We start from the raw sequence: 23,444 nt of genomic DNA on the forward strand, positions 1-23,444 counted from the left end.
AACAGGCTGGATCCCCTCCTCCTCTTTCTCCTCTCCTTTCTCCCTTCCCTCTTGCGTTCTCAGCTGCTGGTGAAAGCTTGGCAACATCCACAATCTGTGTGTGTGTGTTTGTGCGAAAAGAGAGGTTTGCCAACATCCCTACTGTCTTCCAGAGGTTCTGTGAAGGAGACACCCGACTGATCATTACTCCATGAAATTTTATAATATCGAGTGGAGCCAATACGAAGCCGAAAACCACTTCTGATACGACAGAAGTTGGTCCACAGTGAGTCTGTGTGTGTTGATATTATTCGTAATTAGACATCTGAGCAGAGAACTGTGGTGTGGGAGGATTTTTTTCAACTCAACAGTCTTTAAATCCTGCAGTGGATTCAGCTTCTTTTAAGAGGCTGCTTACCTTCTTCATTGACGGACAGGACGGTCCTGCCAATTTTTTTTTTATAAAGTAATCACTGCTGCAAAAATACTGGCTTTTGGTATAGCTACTGTAATATATCAGACAGATGTACACTCTGACACTTCCAGCTCTAATTCCTACACGTAAATACATTTTACATGAAGGTTTACAGAAGATAAGCGACCGTAAATCACATTTCCAGCAGCTTCTTCCTCAAAAACAGTGAGATTAAAAAGTGACTGCTTGATTTCTGTCCTGCCTGGCAGGTAAAGCTATCAATCAGAATGAGATTTACTTAATGCTGCAAAATATAGATATTTATAGGAGGAAGAAATGAGAGGAAAAATGCAGGTCAAGTGTTTAGAGCAGGGTGTTAAACTTATTTTAGTTCCTGAGCCACATTCAGTGCAGTTTGATCTAAAGTGACCAGTAAAATCACAGCATAATAACCTATAAATAACTACAGTTTCCTTTGTTTTAGTGCAAAAAAGTAGATTCTGAAAGTATTTACATTTAAGGAATTGTCTTTTCACAAAACATCATGAACAAATTGAAATTTCTTAAGAAAAATAAATTAAATTTCAACAATATTATGCCTCAGTTTATCATTTACACATTATAACTTCCAGCTCACAGAGTGTCTACAAAGGAGCACAACATTTAGTCACAGTTATCTGGAACTGAATGATATAGTATTTTACTTTATGATCCAAATGACAGAAGTCAGACAAAAAACAACAACAACAAGACAAAATATTACAGAAATGAGACACATAACGACAAAAGTGAGAAACAAAATGACAAAAAGTGAAACAAATGCCACAAAACAAAAAGACAAAAAAGTAGCAAAATGACAAAATGAGACAAAATGCACAAGCGAGACAAAAAGGAAACACAAAACGACAAAAACGAGAAACAGAACGACAAAACCATGAGACAGCAAAAGTCAGTCAAAAAAAGAGACCAAAAACAAGACAAAATATTACAAAAATGAGACACAAAATGACAAAAGAACAACGAGCAATCTAGTATTCTACTTTGTGATCAAAACAAGTTGTCATGGTCTAGGAATTGTTTTAAATGTATAGTTTTCTAAATCTACACTTGACCCCCCTGGTCTACAGTCTTCAAGTATCTCTGGAACGTGAGGTTAACGGCTGCTTTGGTTCGGTGGCTGGGGAGGCCGCTGAACCACAAAGAAGATGTTGAAATGCAGATGTGCCCTCAGCCTCAGTTATGAAGTCTGCATAGCGACCGCCAGATGAGATCGTGGAGACGCTGAAATGAGAACTCACTACGGGGATGAGGAGTTTAGCGACGCCGGAGGGTATTAAAATCAACTCCCCTTCATTAGCTGAAGCCCATTGCACTTTTTCAGGTATCTGCTGAGGACACTCCAGTGGAAATTTACCTAAATGATATACGGCGTAAAAAATGAGAAAATTGCAATTTAAATCTGTAAATGTGTAGCGAGCGGCAATCTGAACTGACATTTACCCGGGACTGTTTCTCCCAGATGACCTCTGATCACCTGCAGATCCTCCCGGAGGAACATGAGATAGAGGCTAAATAAAAGACAGCTGCAGGATGAACCTGACCCCAGGCAGAGAGAGGAATCGCTCCAGTCAAATGGTTTTCCACGGAGCAGATGCCAAATTGCCAATATCACTTCACGTTAAGGCCACTGCCGGTGATTAATGTCACCCAGCGAGGGCAGCTCTGTGGTTAACACCAGCCTGGGTTTGTCTATATGTTGTATCTGTGATGTGCGTCTGCAGCATGCCTGCCGATCGACGCATCATAAGAAGCCCGTACGGATGATCAATACATTACATCAGAATAGTATTTTTGTCAAGGCTGGAAAAGCCTCTGAAAAAACATCAAGACCATATGTGGTGCAGAAAATTTGATCAGGACCTCTCATTAGGACAAATTCAAGATACGGACTTGTATTATTCATCACCGTAGATAAATGTGTCCTTCTCTAATCAGCTGATGTAAATGAGGATGAAATGGGTGCATTCAGCGGCTGCATGTCAATTCCTCATTCGGCTGCTTTTGTGTTCGCTGGGATGATGAATGTGTGTAGAGAGACAGAAAAACCAGAAACAAAATGGCAAAAACACGAGACAAACGACAAGTCAGTGAATAAACACAAAAAACAACAAAATCAAGACAAAATATGACAAAAACAAGACACAAAATGACAAAAGCGAGAAACAAAATGACAAAAAATGAGACATGACAAAAGTCAGACAATAAAAAACACAAAAAACAACAAAATCAAGACAAAATATGACAAAAACGAGACACAAAACGACAAAAACGAGAAACAAAATGACAAAAAAATGAGACAAACGACATGAAACAAGAGACAAAATATTAGACAAAAAAGTAGACAACATAAGAGAGACAAAAAAACAAAACGACAAATAAAGCAAAACACAAAATGTCAAAAATGAGACAGAACACAAGCGAGACAAAAAGGAAACACAAAATGACAAAAACCAGAAACAAAATGACAAAAACACGAGACAAATGACAAAAGTCAGACAATTAAAAAAACAAAAAACAACAAAATCAAGACAAAATATGACAAAAACGAGACAAAACGACAAAAGTGAGAAACAAAATGGCAAAAAAATGAGACAAACAACATGAAACAAAAAAAAGAGACAAAAAATTAGATAAAAAAGTAACAAAACGATTAAAAATGGACACAAACGAGACAAAAAATTACCAAAAAAGAAACAGTGACAAAAAAGTAGACAAACAACACCAGCGAGACAAAAAGGAAACACAAAACTAAAAAAAAGAAACAAAATGACAAAAACATGAGACGAAAGACAAAAATCTGACAAAAAGACAAAAAACAACAAAAACAAGACAAAATATCACAAAAATGAAACATAAAACGACCAAAGCGAGAAACAAAATGACAAAAAATTAGACAAACGACATGAAACAAAACAAAAAAGAGACAAAAAATTTGACAAAGAAGTAACCAAATGACAAAAAAGTAGACAAACAACACAAGCGAGACAAAAAAAAGCACAACGACAAATAAAGCAAAACACAAAATGACAAAAACGAGACAAATAACACGAGCGAGACAAAAAGGAGACACAAAACGACAAAAACGAGACAGAAGGACAAAAGCATGAGGATGAAATGGGTGCATTCAGCGGCTGCATGTGAATTCTTCACTCGGCTGCTTTTGTGTTCGCTGGGATGATGAATGTGTGTAGAGAGGGAAGAAAAAAAGAAATGCAGAAGGTCTTGGGTGCCTTGCTTGCATGAGACACCCATGCTGGTATTTTATACGGCGTTTAACGCTGCATGTCGACTCAGACAGGGGCGAATTAACAGACAATACCACATGTCAAATCAGCATGACGGCCTGATTGGCTGACTGATTGAATCAGATCACATTATGCTGAAAATAAAGCTCCGTGTGTGTGTGTGTGTGTGTGTGTGTGTGTGTGTGTGTGTGTGTGTGTGTGTGTGTGTGTGTGTGTGTGTGTGCGTGCGGACGGGGGAATACCCTTTTACTGGAACAGTCTGGAATCACGAGACTGTTTCCATGGCAACGCAAGGATGGGAATTTCCCTAGTAACAGACAGGATGCGGAGATACTGGGAAGAGTGGGAACGTCACCTTGATGACTGTGGGAACGTCGGTACGACTAAAAGGGACGAGCAGGTGGCCGTTAGATGGATGAATAGACACATAAATAGATGATGAGCGCATGAAGCAGGACAGTCCCCTGTGGAGAATTATTGATTTTACATCCATTACAGGTGGGGAGTTACGCAAACACTGAACCACAACACAATTTGAGTCTGTAACAGCACTAGAATGATAAATAACATCATGTAAGATAACATAGTGGGTTTCAGCAGGTTTGAAATACATCAATTAGTGGTTGACTGATGTTTTTTCAATATCTGATGGCAAAAAATGATGTCCACAACATGCTGGTTATTGACAGTAAGCAGGATCCTTCCCCCTACAGTAGAGACATGGAGTCTGTTACCTTACTGACAGAAATATGTGCAAAAAATGTCTGTTATGATTAAGTAACTGAAACTGCAATTAACACAACTAGTTATTATTTACTGGCTGCAATTAGTTTGAGCTCTTGAGGCAGGAAATAAACTAACAAATCAGGCACAAAAATACCGAAGTTAAATGAAAAACGAATGCTGCATTGTTTCTCCTTCAGTAGATCTGCAGTGCCCTTATTTTCAATTCAAACTGTATTAGCTAAATAAATGTCCACAGGTAATTACATAAAAACTGGCCAATAAAAGGAAAAAACATGGTTTACTGTACTAAACAGCAGCATCTCCTGCTCCAGGACACGTCAGCGTACGGCTCTTTTACATCATGATAAGCATATTGTGTCACTTTTTGCTGTAAGACCTGCTGTTAACGGATTTATCTCAGTTTTCCTTCTACATTCTGCCGATGCCAGTTATTTCCAAAAGGCATTTAATGAAATCAGTCTATCAGTAACATCAATGTGTATTTCTTTTATTGTAGTTTGTCCTAACAAACTACAGTATGACCTGTTATAGACTCATTTGGACAGTGTGTTGTTTGGTTTGTTGTTTAATTGTGTAGGTTCAGACAAAATATTTTAATTTGTTCATATTTTAAGCCTGTAAGACCCAAATATATATTAAAAAAACTGCAAAAAAATTAGCAAAAATTCTAGATATATAAACCCAAATATACAAAAAAATAGCAAAAAAATGGCTAAACTTTTATATATATATATATATATATATATATATATATATATATAAAAGTTTTATTTAAAAAAAAACTAAATTTGGCAAGAAAATTCTTGTAAAATGAGTAAAAATCTTCCAAAAAATCCTAAAAATATCTGAAGTGATTCCATATATATCAGTAAAACTTGTAATATTTTATTTAGGAAAATTCACAAAAAAAATCAACCAAAATCCAGTGAAATTCACTGGATTTTGGTTGATTTTTTTTTTTGAAAGTTCTTAAGAAACATTTTTAAAATTTCTTTTTTTCCAACAAAAAATGTTCAAAAATTTCCCAAAAATGTTGACAATGTGGACATCAGAAGTTTCACTGTGAAAACATTTTTTCCCTCATTTTCAAACAGGTCAGTTTTGATCCACCAGACGACACGAGGGTCAAATATTTTTTGCTAATTTTTTCTATATTTACAAAGAGGAAAAAAATGAACCAAAAAAATGAGCAAAAACTTTAAAAAATAATAATAAACTGATGTTGTATTTCTGCAACAGTGGGTTTTACAGGGATACATGAGAAAATGCAGTATGTAAAAATAAATATTGCTTCATAATGAATAAAACAATCCACTGTGAAAGGTTAGAGGTTTGATTTAAAATTAGTCCAAATGTAAAACGAATATCATTTAAAACATGTTTAGCTGGTTGTGTTAGTTTTACTGTTACCGATTCACACAAAATTCTCCAAAAACTTTAATAATAAGTAGAAATAGGTTTACTCCTGTAAATGTGAAGACAACGACACGTCATCATAGTGAAAATCAGGCTGATTGTCACCATTTTATGTAGTTTTCAGAGAGGCCTACACACTAGAGTTAAGACATCAAGACGCACTTTGAGATCTCATTTTGTTACTAAAGCCTCTCTTTTCAAAATAAACTGCGTGGCCTTGAAAATTCCCATCGGCTGAGCCACAAGAGCAGCTGGGAAAAGTATTCTGTTATTACATGCAGCTGCCGAAATGCACCTGCTGCAAACACATCCACATCAGACAGAGTCGTAAGGCGACCCAGAGACATGTATGAATGCAAAGCCGCCCTCGTCTCTGCCTCCGGGTCCAACTCTAACACAAAAACACATTTTACACTCTGCTTTATTAATGTAATTTTACTGATGACGCACTCCAGAGAAAGAGACAATAAATTAGATTTCTTGCAGCTTTCTGAGACCATGAGTCACACAAAGAGGGGCTTGAAATGTGACTGATTTGTGTCTGCAGAAGGCAGAGCGTTCCGAGTTCAGATGTTGGGCGTTATTTTCAGTCAGTAATGCATATTTACAGGCTGAAACGTTCCGTATGCGTGCTCATAGATAGATCGATGCCAAACTGAGAATTCACCACACGACGCGCTACGTGGAGGGATTTTTTATTTTTTTTTCCTGTGGTTCAAGTGCTGGTTACAAGCTCCTCTTCCCTCCTTCTCCCTGCTGCACAAGATGGATCCTTCACAAAGATGGAAAACACCCCTGCCCCCCCCCCCCCCCCCCCCCCCCCCCACACACACACACACACACACACACACACACACACACACACACACACACACACACACACACACACACACACACACACACACACACACACACACACTCGTGATAAACTGGGTCAGTCTCTGCTGTTTCTGCCTCCGTGCATTAGGGTATACATTCACCGATTCACTCTGTTTCTCACATACATTTTCAAAGGGGATTCCCGCCTGCTTTACAGCTGATGCGGTGTTTTACAGCGGGAGAATGGGTGTGGTTGCATGTGACGTGTGTTAAATAATCGGTTTCGCGTGTTACCTACAGGGAGTCATGAGGATAGAATGGAAAAAAAGCCTGTCTGTACCTGCCGAAGAAGCACTGATATCACTAACTTTGTCTCTTTCCATCTCCGTCTAGTGACTCAGTCGGTCTTTTTGTCCCTCAGTTACTTTTCCATCGCCTTCGTCATTTGTTCTCCCTTTCATTTCGAGCAGCTGGAGTTTGAGTCATTTTATTTCGGTCATTTCGTGTTTGATTGCGAGATGTGAGAAGGCAAATCTACTCCTGTTTAACTGCAGTAACATGAAATAGCCGAGAGCACGCGGGTTGGTGTTTACTAGATTCTATCTGTCATGATTTAACCCTTGTGTAAAATAGATTTTTGGTTGAAAATTCAACCAAAAATCTATTTTACATGAAGAACCTTTATTTCAGGGGAGCATTCGGGATGTTAGGACAACACGAGGGTTAAACAAAGTTCTTACTATAACAAGCATTTTCTCATATCTGAGCTTTAAAATACGGGTAGAAAGCCTCCCATCAGGAGATATTTGTGAAAGTTTTGATTAGCAGAACAACGTGTTGGTCAGTCATGAAGAGAACAGCGCAGATACGAAGCCATTATAAGGCTGCGCTTCACCATCAAAGGTTCAAAAATAATTTATCAATGTTATTCAAGTGGAACAATGACCACGAAGGACGGATTAGTCCAAGAATCCTGTAATGGATTGGATGTGCTTGAATAGTCTCTCTGCAGGAAATCCCTCAGGATGCAGGAGGTTACATGTGGTCACATTGTCCTGCTTTAAAATGGTGTTGTATCACAAATGTACCTTCCAAGAAAATGAGTTTGGAGGATGAATTTTTTCATAAGTCACGGATTCTATTGAAACTGATGGAATTCATTTAAAATTTTGTCTAATTTTTCTTTGAGTTGCTCATTTATAAATGCGGATATGCTGTAAAAATGTGCATCATGTCTTGATTTAAAGATGAATTCTTTCATTTCTCTCCCTGTGTTTTGTGTGTTTGTGGCGTGTAGAACCACAGCTGAAGGGCATAGTGACCAGGTTGTTCTGCAGACAGGGCTTCTATCTCCAAATGGGCCAGGATGGAAGTCTGGACGGGACCAAAGACGACAGCACCAACTCCTGTTAGTATTCTCACCACACATCCACAGACACACCGGTAGACACTTTACACAACCAGCTGTGCTTCCAATATTTTGGGGAAATGTATGCATTTGACATTAAATGTAGAGAAATACTTAGTTCAACATAAATGACTAAATGAGCAGAGAAATAAAGAATGCAGATGTTTCCACACAGATGCACTGTGTGGTACAATTAAGTATTTATCATCTAATCGTGCTCTGTGGTATGTCGAAAGATACAGAAATAGGATTGGAAAGTGTCAGTGTGAAATGTTTCCTGTGAAAATGTAAACAAAGCCGTTACGTGCATCACAATATTGATCAGTTTACTTATTTGTATAGCTACAGTAGCGACAAACAATCATTAGCTCACACTGAAACACAACTCAGTAGGAAAATACTGGCGAAAATGTGAACTGTAAGTCTGAAGTTAGCGAATGTAGCATAATCCAATGTGGCGGCAAACGTAAACAAAGCCGTCTTATAGCACCGCGTGACGACTTATTCATCCACTCTGCTTGCCAACTACTTCCATTGAACCAGTTTTGACATAATGACGAAACGCTGTTACGTTAAACTGAGGACCGGTCAATGATCAGTTCTGATGTAACGACAAAATGCCGTAAGTCGAGGACGTCATAAACCGAGGACTTCCTGTATACTACTTATTTGCAGTCTAAAAGTGTGCAGACCTTACACAAAGAGAAGTATTCTCGGCGTCAGTTACATTTTTAACAATGTGGCAGAGTTATGTGACGATTGGTGTACATTTGTCCGTCTGTCTGTCGGTTAGCAACATTATTCAAAAACGGACCAGCGGATTTGGATGAAATTTTCTGGGAAGAAATGACACAAGGACCACCTGATTAGATTTTGGCAGTGATGTGGCTTATAGTCTGGATCCACATATTTGTTAAAGATTTCTGTATCATTGCCAGGTAGCATCACGGCGTCACTGTAACTATGACAACAAGTGAACACTATGCCTGCTGATGATCACATGATTGTGATCCTCCTACAAATCCACTGTTGTGGACTTATTGGGACTTATCCATCAGAAAAGATACAAGAAACAATTGATTAAATTGTGAGGGTGTTTCTGAGTCCCATCAATTCCCGCTGCCTGCTACATATTGAGGTCACATGATTCGGTATCATAACGTACGCATGCAGAACACAGGTCATTTTTTAAAGTGCTTTTCTTATCCAGACAGACTTTCCTTTGGCTTGCAAATTTGGAAAATTGTTGATTTTCAGGTCTTCTAGACAAACTACAACTATGTATCAATAACATCTTCAGAGTTGTATGTTGCTGACAGTGTATGAAAGTAAGGCGCAGCGAGAGTAAAAAGAAAAAGAAAGCAGCAGTGAGTCAGCCGTTCGATCCTTATTTGATGTGATGAAGGTCAAGAGACACATTTCTTCTCCTCATTGAGAAAGGAAGAGACCGGTGGTAAAGAATGCAACCAGGTGACGGAGTGAATCCTGGTTGATGTAGAATCAGTTCAAAGGTGACACGACTTTGATGTAAAGGAGTTGAAATGAAGCACAAACCTAAAGCCTGAGTTTCACATTCAGTCACATCTATGTGAATGCAGTCCCAAAGGAAGCAACGAGACATTAATCGTGTGTTTTAATGACTCCATTTGGGACACTTCACATTCTCAGAGAGCGGGCCAACTGTTCGACAGAAAGTGTCAGCTCATAGGATTTTTGTTTTTTTAGTGCTTTTAGACCTCTGCACCCAGCGCGGCCTTCAGGGAGGAGCTGCAGATGGATGGCTTATTGATTAATGTCGCTTTTGTGATATTCTGATGTACTAGGCTCAGAGAAAATCAAATGCTAATCAGTAATCACTACAGCATGTGTCCGTTCCACATTGACGGAGCTGTCTGATCTCCGCTGTCCGCCTGTTGCAGCGACGTCCTACTTGTTTACTATGGTTTGCCTTTTGGAAAATATCTGCACATCAATTTTTGGCAAATGTATTCATTCACTTTTTTTTTTTTTTTTAAATTCCTGCCACAGTGCGGTCTGTAAATCACAGACACAATTTCCTGCAGCTCACACTTGTTGCCAGGCTCCATTTTTTTCCCATTTGTTTGTCTGGTTAATTCAGCAGAGGAGACATCAGTGACATTTCCTGCAGCATTCAAAGGGATGGCAGTCGCCACCTCTCATCAGCTGGGTGCAAATCTTCATGTTAATGAAGGCTGTGCATGAGCTGGTTTATGAATTGTGATATTTATCAAGGATGATTGCACACAGGTGTACTCAAAGCACATTTGACGCATTTCTCCTCCTTAAATATGAAAACTGTAAATGTTGGTTGTATAACTTTAACCACAGCTTCAATGCAACCTTGATTAAAAATGTAATCAGGCCTTGATTACAAAGAAAATAGCACATGCCACCTTCATTATGGGTCATTGTTGTGTTTTTGTTTTTATATCAATTATGCAATAATAGCTACACATATTTCCTCCCGTGTAAAATGTAAAACTTACATTTAAATTTCTGTCCTGTGCAGAAAATGAATGAAGAGAAAAGCATGTTGCACTGGTTGTGTAACGGTTTTGAGGTAATAAACTGAAAAAAAAAACACTTCAGTGAAATTTGTTGACAGTTAAATTTGTGGATTTTCCACAGAATCTGGGACATTGTGGCAGAAAAAGACACACTGCTGTGGAGCCAGAAGTCTCAGAGGTGCACGTTTCCAAGCCCGGCCTCAAAGACGCGACATAAAACGACGGCGTCTTTAAGCTAAGCTAGCGCCGTGGGCTGTGGCAACTAATCAAAAAACGAGTCGCAAACACCCGAGACAACTACACCATCAATAATTGATGAAATCATCCATAAAATGAGACGATTAATGTAAATCAAGACCCACAGAATATAATGGAAAAGCGGGAATTGAAAAATGCTTCTTTTTTTTTAATCAATGAGAGAGATTTAAAAGGAGGAGAAAGAATGATGTTACAGTGAAAAGAATGATACAGAAAATCCAGTATTGCATAATGGTTCTCTTTGAAGATGCTGTTTTACTCGGTGACTCTGACAGAACTGTTGGAGTGGACGACGGCTGAGAAAAAACTGATGTTTTTGTGATTTGGGTGAACTGAAATGTTGAGGTTAACCAGAGCTAGTCCAGCTACCCTCAGTCCTCTTTGAGAAATCTGTACATTTACAAGAATTTATCTCAAAATTTAAACTTTACACTTTGGTTCTGTCACAACAACTCGACTGCTTTCACCAGACTGATCAGCAGCTGAGTCATAATTAGAACCAAGCAGGTAAAAGGAGGCTGGTTTCATTTGACCTCAGTGAGAGACAGAAGAGCCTAATGCTGGCCAATAACGGACAAACTAATAATTATCATGTTTTCACACTAGAGAGCTTCTATGTACAGAAACATGTCAGAACAGAAAGTTACTGATGGTGATTTTTTACAGCTTTGTAATTGTCTTTTCATGGTTTTCAAAGCTCCTTTTGAGCAGCTTCCCAAACTGCTTAGTTTTTAAAAATGAGGGATTTTCTTCTTTTAATTGGCCAGCTGAAGTGAGGATTCCAGTGTGTGATTATCCTCACATTTACTCTGTTTTTATATCAGTTTAAAGTTAATTCTGACTTTTCAACATACTTTTCCATGTGTAGATGTGTTTGAAGCATCAACTTTCACTTATTAGATTATGATGCTGCTGCATTTACTGCAGCTTTTATGTTTTTATATGAAAATAAAGAAAAACAGAGAGATTAGAATGAAATTTGGAGAGCACTGTGATAATTAAAACCAAAATAAATAACATACTTCACTGCCTTCTGCAAACTACTTACATGAATTCTTTGTCAATAATCTCTTAAGGATGCGCAAGCTGAATTTTATTAACCAGATATTTATAAGTATTTAAAAAAGAAAGTGTATTCTCTTACTAAAGCTGATGTCTCCTAACTCGGAACAAATTTAAAATGAAACCAGATAGTCAGAGATTGCAGGAAGTGAACCGAAACACCAGTGACACTGGCATTGTCTTTTAAAATACCAGCCCGAGGCTATGAGGGTGTGATCAGCTGTCTGGTTCTTTACCGTCACTGACTGCTGTTCTTCAAATAACACTGACCCGATGGAGCTGAGGGCTGGACTGTGCCTTTGAAAAATTAAAAAAAGACACAGACAGCAGGCTGATATTAAAATGTCACGGACTAAACGACCTTGGTTTGGAATATCCTGAACCTCTCTTTTAGGCTGAAAATACAACACGTCCAAATTATTTCAATTTTACTGAAGTATTTTTTAGTGAAGCAGGTGAAATATATAAAAATCTGGGGCAAATTCTGCCTACTATTTGTTGACAGAAACAACTACAACATAAAAAATATCTTAAATTATACCTGAAGATGTCTGCATAATCAGTACCATCTCCTGTGTTTGGCAAAAGCTCTACAAGCAAACAGAACCCTCTCTTAATGGGTTAATATAGAATTGAGGGATTTTTGAAGTCCATGGGATATATCTTGCATACATTTTTATTAAAAATAAAAGAAGGAATGTTTTTATGTTCATTATGATCATGTCTTTACAAATTCCATAATTATTTATTATGGAAACAATCACTTATTAATAAAAAAAAAGACTGGATATCACTAAAATGTCAACTATGTTACAAAAAGTCCCGCAATTATACATTGACCCGTCCAGAATGACTTGAAACTGATCCATAGTTTCAGAAAATTAGTCCAGAATGACATGAAATTTGTCCTAAATGAGTCAAAAATTATCCCAAAGACACAAAAATGATCCAGAATGACGAAAAAAGATCCAATCTGACAAAAAACAGCAAAAACGTCAACTATGTTACACAAAGTCCTGCACTTATATATTGACCCTAATAAACATTATTTCATCAATCACATTGATTCGTTATTAATGAGAGTTTAGGAGCAGTGAGATCTACCCCCGACAAACTGAGCGTGAAATGCTACGTCAGTGTTACTATTTTACAGTGCAGCAAAACGGACACAAACTTGTGGTAAATTACACTTATGTTAACTATGTTTACATACTTGAACCTCATACATTCTGATTAGGTCGATGGTCTCCTCATGACTGATTTACGCGTGGATTTGTCAACAATGGTCCAATATTACTACTTGACTTATTATTACATGCTATATCTTAACCCTTAGGGCCCGACACACCGACCCCACGTCCTAATTCACATCGCTTCTCCTCGCTTGAGCATCTCACAAAGTATTCTTTGCAGTCAAGTGCAATGCATATGAAATGAAACTGCACAACTTGACCTTTGCAGTGATGCCAGTTGCTTGTCTGTGCAAGCGTAATCATAGTCACAATCTGCACACAGCTCGTCGTCCATCTCATTTACCGGGCTTAGCACATGTGCAAGTAGGTTACTGTACAACACGCTTCAGTGGATAACACAATGACATTTATTTCCATTAGGCACTGAGCATACATGTTTGTTTGTTTCCAGACTACAGACGCAAAATTATGAAGAGATGCCTCCACTGCCGGCATTTTATAGGGAGATACATGTAAAAATATAACGATTTCGTGGCATTAAATATTATTACCCTTCACATAAAGACTAAAATACACAACTTTTCAGTATTATCATGTGAAATATTGAAAGTTCTGAATAGTGTAATCGGAGAACTTAAGAGAAAAGGTAGTGAAATTTCCCTGAAAATCACCCCAGGCTCATAAGTTTAAGTGTAATATAGAGCTATAGAGATAAATTAGACTGCAAAAAGAGAGTGGAAGTAATTTCTCCATTATAAATTGGTTTAATTTTTCTCTCAGATTTCTGGATATGTGTGTGTCCTCTTTACAGCAGCGAGTTTTAAGCAGCCCAACGAGGCCGAGCTGTTTCTTGAACATTCTTCAACCTGACATTTTCAGAGTTCTTTGTTTCAAGAAGAGAAGAGAGACGCATGAACTGAGTGTGTTTCTTTTCGTCCTCAGCTCTGTTTAACTTAATTCCTGTGGGTCTGAGAGTCGTGGCCATCCAATCAGTCAAGACTGGTCTCTACATCGCCATGAACGGAGAGGGTCACCTCTACTCCTCGGTGAGCACACACACACACACACACACACACACACACACACACACACACGCATGCAGTATACACACTAACTAAAAGTCACACAAGGCTCAGAAATCTGCTGAAGGACAGCGTCCACAAGACGAGCTTTGTTTCAGATTTTTGACAGTTTTGTGTCACAGCACAAAGAGCTGTTTGAGAGTGATCTTTTCTCGGGCTTTGGAGGTTCCTGCGTGTTTGGTTTTGATCCACGGCATTTCATTCTGGGATTTTAACTAAAGACAAATGGAAATATCGTTTTGTTTTGGCAAGTTGTACGTCCTTGCTTCTTCAACAAAAGGAAGTTATTAACTTTAGCTGTGATTTAACTGGTTACATTACATTTTGATTGGAAACTATCTTTGATTTCAAAAATAGTTTTGAGAAGGGACAGTTTTTAACCCTCGTGTTGTCCTCATTTACAGGCACCAAAAAATATCATTGCCTTGTCTGAAAAAATCCAAAAAAACAGTAAAAAAAAAATAAATAAATTCCCCAAATTTCTGAAAATTTGCAAAACTTTCAGGAAGAAAATTCCAATAATTCCTTAAAAGTTTCACTTAGTTTTATTTTTTTTTTAAAAATCCCCCAAATTTGGCAAGAAAAGTAAAAATCTTCCAAAAAAAATCCTAAAAATATCTAAAGTGATTAAATACATATCAGTAAATCTTCTAATATTTTCTTAAGAACATTCACAAAAAATCTATCAAAATCCAGCAAAATTCGCTGTATTTTGGTTGATTTTTTTCTTTTTTCTACCAAAAAATGTTCAAAGATTTCCCAAAAATGTTGAAAATGTGGACATCAGAAGTTTCACTGTGAAAATATTTTTTTTCCCCACATTTTTAAACTTTAAAACGGGTCAATTTTGACCCGCAGGACGACATGAGGGTTAAGGTGTGCAAAGGAGGTCTGACTGCTTCGTTATTTATTCATCGGCCCGTTATTTTCAGAGAAAATGTGACATAACTGTGAGTTTTCAGAGCTTGCTTTACAGTCCAAAATCAAAATAAGAAACCAAATAAGGAGCACCATTTGAGAAGCTGCTAGAGGGGTGAATTTTTGTCATTTTTGCTCATATTAGTTTTCTGTGTTTGACTAATGGGCTGCTTGACTAATTCCTAAATGAACATTTGCAGCTCACAACACACTGACAGCAGGACGCGAGCCAAGACAAATGCATCACTGGCTGGCTAATATGACATATTTTAAATAGATCTCACCTGCGATATTCCACCCAGTTAGCAGGTGCTCAGATCTGTTGGACCGAGTCCAGGGACCTGCGTCCGTCTGGAGAGACTCTTCAGGCTCTTTCTGAAGGACGGCACACTGAGGAGAAAGAAGAAAAATGTACTGCTCAGTAACACGGGCTGCATAGTTACAGAGAATTTACCGTTTCCTTCATGCAGAAAAATATGCGGCACAGAGCTGCAACTGATAAATTCTTAAAATCGATTCAAAAATAAATTGGAAGCCTTGTCAGAGTTCTTGATTGAGGCGAGAATACCGAGTCAGAGCAAGCAGCGCATAATATCACTAAAAGCCTTTTTTCATGTCAGATGATAATATGAAAGACCTGTTTTTTAGGTTTTTGGGGGCAGAAGATTGGAGACAGTTTCATAAGATTAGAGGGAGATGGGGATAGAGAGATAAATTGCTTTGAATAGATGCCAGTGAAATGTCTTAGTCTGATTATGGACAAGTATTAATTCAGTAAGTAAGAGTGAATTCTTTTTTCTTGCACAATAATAGTCTCTTCCAGAAGCATCTCCTTCCTGAACATAAGAAAAGAAGAAGGAAAAAGTAAAATGGAAAGTGCAAATTAAAAGTGGAGCTAAATTAGCGAAAACCTTGTCAAGTTGCTGACCTAAGAGGGAAACCTGGTAAGAATATGGACGACATGACAGGATGGAGGAGACGAGGAGGAGGTGAAGAGCAGCTGGAGCAGACAGGGATGGAGGGGAGGTGAGGTAGAGGAGTCGCAGAATATGAATTATTTCCATGCTGACTCTTCAGAGGGAGAGTTCACACTCGTCCACTGACGTCCCTTCTTCTGACATCATCCCTCCTTCCTCCCCTCTGTTTCTTTTTTTGGGCGAGGAGGGGAAAGGAGGCGACGGAGAGAGGGGACGGGGGAATAAGAAATGAATGGGAGAGGAGATGAAAGGAGGGAAATGAAAGGGTGAGGTGAGGGGAATAAAGGGGAGGCCAGGACGTGACGAAAAATGAAAGGAGGAGAGAATAGACTCGGGTATGAGGCAGAAGAAAAGAAGGTGAGGTGGAAGTAGGACAAGGACAAGGAGAGGAAAAGAAGGAGAGGATGGAGGAGCAAAAAGACGAGCAGAAAACAAGAGCTAAGTTGTGGACAAAATATGAGAAAAAGATCACAGAGAGAAGATTAAAGATGGACACGAAGGAGGAAAAAAATGAAAGTCATAGGCAGAAGGAGAAAGGATGGAGAGGGGAGAAAGTTGCAGACAGAAAAGACAACGATGGAGAGGAAGGAGGGGAAAAAAGATTGTAGACAAAGGGATGAGAGGAAGAGAAGAAGTAATCTGCAAGAGAACGAAGGGAGATGTGTGCTGCTCTGCTGGGCTTTCTCAGCCTGTCGCTGAAAGTCACAGATGCATGAGGGCTTCCTGTAAATAATTGAAGAGGGGGAGTCCCCCCCTACACACACAACCACACTCTGCAGAAATCCCCTCTAAAGCTGCACACAGCCAAAGTGAGGATGTCTGATCATCTCACAGCTCTGCCACCGATGTGCAGGCGGCTACATGATAGCCAATCTATAAATTACATACAGCAGGTCTGATTTATATTTATTGATGTTTAATTGGCTGCTGCAGAGGTCCTGGCAGGTTGTAGTGGCGGTGAGGTCGACGTCACCAGCCTGCAGAGGTGCTCATTAAACATTACGAGGGTGCTATCAGAGTCTGCCGTGAAGTTTCTGTGTTTTCATAAGGTTCACGTTGGCTGAGCAACTTGTTTGTTTGATGAGATTTGGGTTTTCGTTCAACCTCTCCAGCGAAATATGTTGAAGGAGACGAATCAGACTCGCAGCCTTGGCTTATTTAAGTTAATAGAGGATTTAAAAGAAGGAAAAAAAACACAAAAAAGACTAGCTAAGAGCAGTGCTACAATTAATAAATAGAAGCAGCAACAGAATAAATAAAATCATGGTTATTTTTTATAAAATGATTCATTTCAGCCCTTTTTAGTAAGTACCGTACTGATCTGTTTTAATGACCTATTTTTAATGTAACCAAGGACAAAATCAAGGTAAATTTAACCACGTTAGCCTATTTATCAAGGAAGTCATTTTAATGTTAACACAACAATGAAAAACATAGCATATTTTACATTTATAAAAACAAAAATGCACATTAACATAAAAAGGCAAACTTGGGGTTTGTTAACGCAACTGGACTTTTCTGTGTTGTACTTTCATTGCGGTTTGTATCTAATGCATTTCAATGAAACTATCAAACGTTATATTGATCTATTTTCTTATTACTATTGATGAAGCATCTGTTGCTGTTATATATCAGCATTTTTTAATCATCCAGGCCTTCCTGTAACTACAATTTGGGTGTCTTTTAACCCCCTTGTCCAAAACATTTTCTACACTGGAAAAAATGCTCCTCTCAAAACAAGAAAAAAAAACTTCTTTCAAGGAACTTTTACCTTGAAATAAGTGAAAAAATCTGCCAATAGAACAAGTGAAAAATGACTTGGTAAGATTTCTAAAAATAAGATATGATATTTAGAATATTGAGATCTTAAAATTAGCTGGGGAAACTTATTTTAAGCTACATTTTACCAGGATTTTCAAGCTTAGGTGTATTAAAATAAGCCACACATGCTAAAAAAAAAAAAAAATAGCAGTTTTTCACTCATGAATAGATTTTTGCTTTCATGTAACCTCCTAATTTCAGATGTTTTAACCCTCCTGTTGTCTTCATTTACGGACCAAAAAATATTGTTTCCTTGTCTGAAAAAAAATACAAAAAATCAGCAAAAAATTCCCCAAATTTCTGAAAATTTGCAAAACCTTCAGGAAGAAAATTCCTTAAAAGTTTAACTTAAAAGATTTAATTTAAAAAATCCTCCAAATTCAGCAAGAAAATTCTTGTAAATATTTTCAAAAAAATGAGTGAAAATCCCCCCAAAAATCCTAAAAATATCTAAAGTGGTTCCATATATATCAGTAAAACTTGTAATATTTTCTTTAAGAACATTCACATAAATTTTTTTGTGAATATTCTTAAGAAACATTTTTAACATTTTTTTCCCACCAAAAAATGTTCAAAATTTCCCAAAAATGTTGAAAATGTGGACATCAGAAGTTTCACTGAGAAAATATATTTTTTCCCCACATTTTCAAATTTTAAAACAGATCAGTTTTGACCTGCAGGATGACACGAGGGTTAAACTTATTTTGAATTTTCTTGTAAAATTCAACTGAAAACCAGATAATTTCAAGATTGTTTGACTTAACAAGATATTTAAGATGCATTGTCTTAAAACAAGTCCCTCCATCTGCTGAAATGTCACTTGTTACGTGAATTTATCTTAAATCAAGTGGGATGAGACATTTGGACTAAAAATAAGACAAACAGACTTGGTAAGACTGAGTTTTTGCAGTATACATTCCCTCTCCTTGTAGCTGTATGTTCAGTATTTTACTCTGTTTCCTCAGATTACATTCATGTGATGACCCCTGAGTCCATCCCAATGACCTGAACTGAAGGAACAAACATGCGGGAGCAAGAACAAGTAGCTTGAAATTCCCAGCATCGGCGCACATCATTTTAGTTCGGCCCTTTTAAGCTCGCTGTGACTGCACTGTATTCATTACAATCAGAACACGACGTACTGAATACTGAGAGTGGTTCAAGTCAGTGATAGGCAGGAAAAAAAATATCTTGACATTCATTTGCAGTCCTGAATGCAAGACTGCCAGAGCGACTGACATGACTTCACAGCAGCCTGTGTGTGTTATTATGCTATGATAAATGCATCTCATTGTCACTCTAAAAAGCAGCCAGTGGCACTTCTGAAGACACGTTAATTAATTTAATATGTTCTAATACATTTTCATTAGGAGGTATCATATTGACAAGGTGAATCTTCATCCACTCAGCATGAGATGTGCTTGTTTTTATTATCTGACATTTTTTTTTACCGTTTAGCCTATAAATGTCAGAAAAGAGTAAAAAAAGAGATTGTTGTCTCCTAAATTGCTCCTCGTATCTATGCTATCTATAGAGCCTACCTCTTTCTCAAAAATGTCCTTCTATGCTGCATTCTCTCCTCTTATCTTGCTCCTAAAATTACGCTGCTCGGCGCTCAGCGAGATCCTTTATCCTCTTATTGCAAATTGTTAATGATATGCTGCAAACTTAGTTATACACAGTAGGTCTTATTAATCCCAGATCCCCAGCATCTGGCAGTGTGTGGTTGTGCACGCGTGTGGGTTTGGGGGTGCGCATGTGTTCGGCTAACAGATGGCACAGTGTGCAATGAGCTGCTATGTGATAATTATGGAGCATGCTGGGGAGGGAAGAAGAAAAAAAACGAAGTGCTGATGAGTTTGGGACTGTGTGTGTTTGTGTGTGAATGAGACTGAGAGTGACGAGTGTGTTCTGCGCCGTGGGTGTATCAGGGTTGTTGGGTAGGTGTGGGAGTGAGGACGGCAGCTGAGAGGTGAAAGAGGAAATTGAGTTTTTCAGCAAAAATCACTGCACATTTCCCGTAACACACCACTATTACTGCTGGTCCGACCATTATTCCTTCTGCGACGCCAAAAGAAAATAGGCGATGTTACGAATGGAGGTGTTTTTCTTTTACAAGGCTCTCCTGTTGTAACGCAGCACAATGAGCGGATCTTTTCAAATGAGAAAACCCACATCAGACACAAATTCTCATTCAAAGCAAAGATATTTTCATGCACCTTCAAACACGCCTGAAGGGAATCTCTGCAGTGCGGTCATGAGATGTTTCTCGATCATGACTGGGGCTCGTGTTCAGCGCCGAACCCCCGGAAATCTGCTTGTTTTTGAAATCCGAATAGTGCTGACTGTCCAGCAGCCAAGATTAGAAATGGAAATGTATTCCCCCATGCCGGCCCCAGTGACTCAGACTGCTAGAGCCCCAGTCTGTCTGCTGGATGCTTCCTGTGAGCCCAAACACCATCAATTCAAGTCCGTCCCCATCCATCTCTTTCATCCTCTGCTGATACTCTTTTTTCTTCTTTGCTAATACTTTACCTCGACTCACTTCTCACTTCCCTTTTAGTCCGGGTGTCTTCGGGTCATAGAAAAATACGGTCTTAAAGTCGTGTCTGGGTCAGGAAATAGCCCGGTCCTCCACTGAGGCAGTTTGTCCCCTTGAAAAGGCAGGACTTTTCCTTGACTTTACAACATTTTGGTTCAGATTTTCTAAAGCCGTTTATTAGTCCAGGAAGATTAAATAAATTTTCATCTTCTTGGTGTGTGCAAACCAAATATTTGATGTCATACTGTGGAAATACATCAGCCTTGTAAAAGAAAATGGTACACAATCACTACTTTTATCTTTATTAACCCTTTGATACGCAGTGTGGGTCAGGAGACACTCATTTTCCATTGGATTTGGGTCACTTCTGACCCATTTTGTGCACCAAAGGGTTAACTAACAAAGACTTGAATCTCACACATTCAATTCATGATAATAATAATAATGGTATCTAACTGGTAAATAAAAATAAAATTAACACATACATCTCTGACAGTTAATCTTTTTCACTTTTCATTTGAGAGGCACAAACTGGTGTGGCTCCAATCCTTACCATCCTTTTTTTTTTTTTTAAAACTAAATCTCCACTTTGTGTAGTGCTGTTTTAGCATTAATGAGCAGCACACTTTGCTATTTATGTAGTAATTGTGCAAATACAATTCAGTCAGACCGACTTTGGAATGTCACATACAATTAAACACCATCAATACTTTTGATTGGGCCGATATTCTTGAATCTCCCTCGGGATTAATAAAGTATCTATCTATCTATCTATCCATCCATCCATCCATCCATCCATCCATCCATCCATAAACCCCCAAAAACCTGCACCTCATCTCTAGATTGACTAAATCTGCCAAAGTGCACTGACTTCTCCCGACCTGCCAAATTTATTAGCCTGAATGAATTCTACACAACCACAAAACGCTATAATCATAATAAGTAATTTTAGCTGAGGGTCCAAAATTGTAATCAATCTCTCAAAGCAATGCCAACAGATTTCATGTCCTGAGCAATAAATTATACAATTCTAACAGTGGTATCATTTTTCTGCTTTAATTAGAGAGGGGCTTCACTTCCAGCTCCGTCTCCTGTGACTGGCAGACGTTGAAGGATGCACCGGCGTTAAACAGGAAACTAACGCAGATAAGTTCTGTTTTTAGATGATCTGCCATGTCGGCTGTTGAGCTCTTGAACTCTTGTCTGCAAAGTTTCCACTCGACTATTTAACCATCTGTTTTAATGAAATGGAGCCACACCTCGACTTTTTTTTACATGGTGTCAGCTAGCTCAGCCTAAAAGTTCAATAAAGTTTCGATGAGTTCGACCGAGCGCTCAGAGTTCAAACTAATGAAATCAAACAGCGTTGACCGTTTAACCCACGGGTGTCAAACATGCGGCCCATGGGCCAAAACTGGCCCTCCAGAAGGTCCAATCTGACCCCAGGACGACTTTGTAAAGTGTAAAAATTACACAGATGACATTAACTGTAAATTGTAAATTAGTAAAACTATAAATTTAAAATAATTTCTAGACCATGACAAGTTGTTTTGATCATAAAGTAAAATACTAGATTGTTCATTGTTCTGTTGTCATTTTGTCTCATTTTTGTAGTATTTTGTCGTTTTTTGTCCTTTTTTGGTCTTTTTTGTCTCGTTTTTGTTGTTTTTTGTTTCTCGTTTTTATCGTTTTGTCTCGTGTGTGTTTTTTTGTCTTATTTTTGTCATCTTGTGTTTTGCTTTGTTCATTGTTTTGTGTACCATTTTTGGCGTTTTATTTCTTTTCTTGACTCGCTTGTGTTTGTCCGTTTTTTTGCCACTTCGTAACTTTTTTGTCGAATATTTTGTCTGTTTTTTTGTTTTGTTTCATTTCATTTCTGTAATGTTTTTTGTCATTTTGTTTTTCACTTTTGCCGTTTTGTGGCTCGTTTTTGTAATATTTTGCCTTGTTTTTGTTGTTTTTTTCTGTCTTTTTTTTTGTCATTTTGATAACAAAGTAAAATACAATATTATTCAGTTCCAGATAGTTGTGACTAAATGTTGTGTTCCTTTGTAGACACTCTGTGATCTATAAGTTGTAATGTGTAAATGATAAACTGAGGCATAATGTTGCTGAAACCTAACTTATTTTCTTTCGAAATTTCAGGTTGTTCATAATGTTTTGTAAAAAGATAATTCCTTAAATGTGAACATTTTATCAATGTATTTTTTTGCACTAAAACAAAGGAAAGATTAGGAGTTGTGGTTACTTATAGGTTACTATGCTGTGATTTTACTGGTCCGGTCCACTTGAGATCCAACTGGGCTGAATGTGGAACCTGAATGAAGATGAGTTTGACACTCCTGGCCTGAATCAATGAGAAGTTGGTCAGATGAAAACATGCCAACCAGCCACATGTTTCTCTTAGGATCTGTTTTGCCATCATTCACAATTAATTTTCATTTTTTCCACCTGTAAGCAACTCCTTTTCTGTTTGTGTACTGGTGGAAGAACAGTGTCTATTAACAGCTTATTCAATAGAAAGTATATTTTGCGTACTGTGCCGTGTCCTGTGTAGTTAAACACTTCAAAATCAACCCAGTCGGTCCGCTCGCTGATTCTGCATGTTTGCCACTTAAGAACTAATCTTGTATTTCATTCCACAGCTGCAGCTAAATATGATTTTCATTTCTGATTAAATATTTTGTTTGTATAATGTTTGAAAAAGAAATGTGCTCATTTTAATTTCCCAGAGCCCAACGTAACACGTTCCAATATCTTGTTTTCCTATAAAACTGCCCAAAACCCAGAGATATCAAGTTTGAAGAGACACAAAAAGCAGAAGGTTTACTGAATGGTTGCTGATCCATTAATAATTCTATTTTCTGTTCATCCTTTTCTACATTGCAGATGTGTCTTTTCCGTTCTCACCTTCTCCACACAGCTCTATTCCTTCAGGGCTACAGTGTGTTTTCTCAGAACAGCATGTTTTCCA

General features: G+C 38.0%; 1 protein-coding gene across 2 annotated transcripts in view; it reads left to right on the forward strand.

Annotated features, from left to right (window-relative positions):
* The window catches only part of LOC111582257 (fibroblast growth factor 14-like), an 80,672-nt gene that overhangs the window by 37,035 nt on the left and 20,193 nt on the right, over positions 1 to 23,444 (forward strand). For both annotated transcript variants that reach the window (XM_055008158.1, XM_055008159.1), the window contains exons 2-3: positions 7,979 to 8,089; positions 14,073 to 14,176. In XM_055008158.1, coding sequence (XP_054864133.1) covers positions 7,979 to 8,089; positions 14,073 to 14,176 — 215 coding nt within the window. The remainder of the gene's footprint in view (positions 1 to 7,978; positions 8,090 to 14,072; positions 14,177 to 23,444) is intronic.

This window comes from Amphiprion ocellaris, chromosome 24, assembly GCF_022539595.1.
Source record: "Amphiprion ocellaris isolate individual 3 ecotype Okinawa chromosome 24, ASM2253959v1, whole genome shotgun sequence".
In the NCBI taxonomy this organism is placed as follows: domain Eukaryota; kingdom Metazoa; phylum Chordata; class Actinopteri; family Pomacentridae; genus Amphiprion; species Amphiprion ocellaris.